The 5,426-nt window shown below is 39.4% G+C and overlaps 1 protein-coding gene across 1 annotated transcript in view; it reads left to right on the forward strand.

The window, feature by feature from the left end:
* LOC118323163 (cytochrome P450 2K1-like) overlaps positions 1-1,381 on the forward strand; it is a 4,038-nt gene extending 2,657 nt beyond the window's left edge. Inside the window, exons 2-6 of the mRNA XM_035655094.1 lie at positions 4-123; positions 217-358; positions 470-654; positions 836-905; positions 989-1,381. Of these exons, the coding sequence (XP_035510987.1) occupies positions 4-123; positions 217-358; positions 470-654; positions 836-905; positions 989-1,185 (714 nt within the window). The 3' untranslated portion in view covers positions 1,186-1,381. The remainder of the gene's footprint in view (positions 1-3; positions 124-216; positions 359-469; positions 655-835; positions 906-988) is intronic.
* Positions 1,382-5,426: the final 4,045 nt, after the last annotated feature.

Raw genomic sequence — 5,426 nt, forward strand, 5'->3', positions numbered from 1 at the left:
AAGAATGTGGAGAGAAACATAGAGGACACAAAACACATCATAGCAGATCTGAAGAAGACTCTGAACCCTGAGATGTGCAGATGCTTTGTTGATGCATTCCTGACACGTAAGCAAAATCTGGAGGTGAGGCATCCAACTTGATAATAATACAGATAATACAAATAATACAGATCAAGTTCATTCAAGTATAATAATATTTTCTGTATGTTAAACTAGGAGTCTGAAAACAAGGAGTCACACTATCATGATGACAACCTGGTCTACAGTGTGATAAATCTGTTTGCAGCTGGAACTGATACCACAGGAAATACACTTCAGTGGTGTCTACTTTTCATTGCCAAGTACCCTCATATTCAAGGTGCAAAAACACATCCACATGCTTGTCTCAGCTAACATTTCTCACATGAAATTTGGGTTAAGGTAGCATTGCATATTCATCAGATTTAATTCATATTCTACATGCATTCAGAGCGGGTCCAGGAGGAGTTGAGCAGGGTGGTTGGAAGCCGTCGAGTCAGAGTAGAGGACAGGAAGAACCTGCCCTACACTGACGCTGTCCTCCATGAAGTACAGAGAATGGCTAATGTTGTCCCCATGGCTATTCCTCATAAAACCAGTCGAGACGTCACCTACCAGGGCTACTTTATCAAAGAGGTCAGTTGCCTATATCAATTCAATCCTCTTCTTTTCTTTTTTTTGTGAGACATGTTCATCTCTGAAAACTCTTGAAAGCAGTGCTTTGTTTCCAGGATTTTATATGATACATGCTACTTTCTTCCTTTGTTTACAGGGGACTACTGTGTTTCCTCTCCTTACTTCTGTCCTGTATGATAAGAGCGAATGGGAGAGCCCACATTCCTGGATAAGGCAGGGTAAATTTATCAGAAGAGATGCCTTCATGCCTTTTCTGCAGGTACAACAACTTTATCAGTTTCTCTACAGATGTTTAACAATTGTGAAGATCATGATAACATGTTGCAACTCTTTGTTCTTGCAGGTCGCAGGGTGTGTCTTGGAGAGAGCCTGGCGCGAATGGAGCTCTTTCTCTTCTTCACCTCGCTCCTTCAGCGCTTTCGTTTCACTCCCCCACCTGGAGTTACAGAGGATGAACTGGAACTCACACCAGTTGTGGGCTTCCTCCTCACCCCTTCACTTCATGAGCTGTGTGCTGTCAGTCGCCCCTGACAAAGACAGCCGGAACTTCTTGATTATTATTTTGTGTTGTTATTCCACTGCGGGAGCGGGAATTTCCTCTGTGCCACTTGTAGTCACTCAGTCACCCATATTGTGGGAGGGGATGTTATGTGAAAATGTGTAGAGATATCACAACTTAACAGCAATTAGCTATAATTTAAAAGTACATTAATTGTATTCAGTTGGGACAAAATGACAAGGTAGCTTTCTGTATGTTACAAAACACAAAATACAGAATTAAAGTATCAGAAGGTGTCTTGCTGGTAATAAAAACACATCATTGTAACACTGGTGGAGAAGGATCTTTCTTCCAGACGAAGCAGCCTTCTGACTGTCTTGTAAATAAAAATGATTCTGCTTTAAAACTAATCCTTGGGTATGGCACGCAATTTTCGATTAACTTTTTTTTTGTATTGCGCAAATTCATAACAAAAGTTATCTCAGTGCACTTTTTAAATATAGCAGGTCAAAGTTCTATGGTTAAACATCTGCTCAAGAAATCCAATTTAGATTTGTCAGAGCTAAACAACTACAGACCTTTTTACTAATCTACCTTTCCTTGGAAAACTTTTAGAGGAAATTGTTTTTAAACAACTTCTGGTTCATCATTCAACAAAAAACTTCAATCGGGTTATTGAACAAACCACAGCACAGACAACTTGCTAAACTGGACAGATGATACCCAGTTATCTATCTATCAATCAAGCCTGAGGAAATGAATCAATTATCTAAATTACAAGCATGGTCTTAAGGACATAAAAACCTGGATGAGCTGCAATTTTCTGATGTGAAACTCTGAACTGAAGTTCTTGTACTTGGCCCCAAACACCTCTGAGACTCACTGTCTAAAGATATAGTTTGAATGCGAGTGTGTGTTATATTGAAAGCGAGGCTGGGTGTGCCTATGAATATAGGCTACAGTGAGTTTTTTAAGGTGCTGTACAAGCAAATCATATTGTCTACTCTGTACAGTGACAAAGAGTGTACAGTAACCTACTTCATTCAATATTGAATAGGCGACTGTAGCCTACACTATAAACAAATGGTTTTGCTCTTTGCTCATGGCAGTTGTGACAGTCATTTTAACATGTCAGCAGGCAAGCTTCACTCATTCCAGCTTTGTCCTATAGCCTACTTGGAACATGTTTTGAAATGGATCTATAGTAGCCTATAGAAATTTGCTCATAACAGGCCGGCAGGAATACAAAGCAAACTCTCTCTCAAATGCACATTCATGGAAGTCTTGTATTGTCATCCCAGGACAAAACACAAATAATGCTGTAATGTAATAATATACATCTTTAAATGCACAATAATGAGTCATTCAGAGAGTTATTAAATGTTTTTATTATTTAATTACACAGAAACCACATGGCTAAGTACAGCAATGTGAGGGTTTCATACATGTTGGTTGGATCACTCTTCAGGAGGTGTCCTTACTCTACCAGTAGAGAATGCTTTCCTGAAATTAGTGAGTAAGTAGAGCATACTTTCCCTGGAAGTACAGACTAAAAAAGGGTTAGGGGAAAATCCTAGAGGTAAAGTAAGTAAAACATATCTGAATACTTCTTCCACCACTGACTGCTAGGTCAGAAACACATTTTACAGCCTCACAGAGCTGCTAGCATGTCTATTAAATCTTGTTGTTGTGTGTTGTTCCTCCTTTTGTTTGTGGTTAGGTTACCACTGGGATGCAGACTCACCTGGTCATGGTGAAGCACTAAAGCATAATCAACAGAGCTGCATTGTAAGCCCCAGCATGTGAACATCTGTATAGTCTTATTACAAAATAAAAAATAATTTCTCTGTCAGACATGGATGGCTCATGATGCGATGAAATGCATAGAAATGCTTCCACTGTAATTACCATAATCATTTCCTACTTATAATTAAGGTGAATACCCCCACTTCAAATCTCTGGCAGTGAAAGCACTGTCTATAGGCACTTCAGTGTGAAGTGGTTATCTGAGTGTTGTTAATCACACAGGGGTCATCTTTTTCACTAAGGCAGATTGAACCACATTTAATCATTCTATCATAAAACACCTTTAGAAGCTAGAATCTCATCTGGGAGTCATGCCAAAATAAGGATATGTTTAGGCCCAGTAATGCTGGAATAACACATCAGCAACTTCAAAGTGCAAGCAAACAGAAGAGGCTAATCCTCTGCGTTAGCAAACATTGGCGTCAAGTTTGAGCATGGCTCTACATTTGCTAAGAAGGTAGGCCAGCTACCCTTTATGCTCTGAGCCAGATTAGCTTCCTGATTCTGAAAAAAACATGCCTCTGATCTCCTCAGAGCTGGTTTCAGAGTGATAAACTCTCCCTCAAACATAAATTTGTCCGGCATCAAAGCTGCTGAAAACACCACCGGGCTTACAGGACGCATGGGATAGGTATCCAAATATTGTATTTTACCCATTTACAGTCCAAACAAAAGATAACAAGGATCCCTGAGATGGTTGTTCCTTTAGAGATTAGAGAGAATTATGACTCACATAAATCTGATTATACAGGACAGAATGATGTTGAGCTGGTCAACAGCAACAGCCTGAATTTGCTGAATCCATGAATCATATGCAAAAACAGTGACAATGGTAGTGGTACAGTGGTACCTTAAACAACTTATTTAACTAAAAAACGACTAAGTTTTATACAAATCTTTTATGAGTTCATTGATATGTAGTGGAGTGGAATGTCAGACGTCCTGTCATAACACGCACTCTTGAGATTTTATGGTCTGTGAATAAATTGGTTTACCGGTTATGCCTAAATATGAGTTTGACTCTGCATAGACTTACAGTAGTCTGCAGTTTTGTAGAGTAGAAGTAACATGTGAAATGCAGCCTCTTGTTAACCTGATTTTTTTTTTATATATTTCACAATTTGGCTTAGTTGTTATAATTTGATGTGTAAAATCAGCTGTCGCAGTGCCATTTTCATCGGATACATGAATCGTATCTGATTAACTCTATTCTAATGAACGGAAAGGAAGTCTTGGCCTTTTTTCACACATGCAGCAATACTCCCCAAGACCTGTAACCACTCTCTGATATGTGAAATGAATCATACTGTAGCTGGAAGAATTTGTGTTGTCATTGCATGTAATCCAGGGTTTTGCAGACTCACAGGAAGTCTCACGCCTCTTATCCACCAACAATGACCTGACTCTGTACTCCTGTAAAGCCTTTATACCTGCAGTGAGTCCACTTGACTGTACACCCCCCCGGCTCTTACAGTATTCCTTATGCCTAGATTTAAAACTACTCTACTACTCTATGCAGTACTGTTAGGCCTCATAATATGGTTTCGGTTTACTGTGGTACTTCCACTCCAGCTAAACCCCTTATCCCAGTTGCCTGTGCCCTTCTGAATGCACAGTCTATGTCTAACAAATCCTTCATTCTCAATGATCTAATTACATACCATAACCTTGATTTTCTGTTTCTTACTGAAACCTGGCTGAAGCCTGGGGAGTATTCCCCTCTAGTAGAGCTCTGCCCACCTAGTTACTCTTTTTTTAATTTAAAAACCAAGACTAACAGGCCGGGGTGGGGGTATTGCAGTTGTCTTTAAAAACCCATCAGCCTCAGCTCTTTAAACAGTTTTGAAATCTTAACTTTTAAAATTGTGCGTGAAGACCCCATCTGCTGTATAATCATTTACCGTCCCCCCAATTCCAACTCCAGCAGTGGTTTCCTCAATGAATTCTCTGAGCTACTGTCCTCTCTTGTGCTCAAATTTGATAAGGCCATTATAGCTGGGGACTTTAACATTCATATTGATAAAACTTCAAATCCATTTGCCACTGACTTTTTAAACATTTGTAAATCTTTTAACCTTGTGCAGCACATCTGGCCCTACACATAACTGTGGCACACCTTTGACCTAAGTTTTTACTCTGGATCTGTCTCTTAGTTCCCTGAATATGCATGATTTTGTCTCTGACCACAAATAGATTACTTTTGATACACATTTTGTCTGCTTCATCATCCCAGAAACATTTAATCCACTCTCGCATCTTTAATAAATCAGTCAGCAGGCACATTTTGTAAGCCTTTTTCTGGTCTGGCTAAGCTCCTTCCTTACTACTTCAATGAAATCCAATTTAGCTGGTTTAATAATTTGTGTACCTCAGCCCTTGATCTTTCCGCTCAATATACATCCAGGCTGTCCCAGTTATTAATGAAACTCCCTGGTCAACAACACATTAGACAACAAAGAAGGAATAT

This window comes from Morone saxatilis, unplaced genomic scaffold, assembly GCF_004916995.1.
Source record: "Morone saxatilis isolate NCDOM2014 unplaced genomic scaffold, NCSU_SB_2.0 Contig14, whole genome shotgun sequence".
NCBI lineage: Eukaryota > Metazoa > Chordata > Actinopteri > Moronidae > Morone > Morone saxatilis.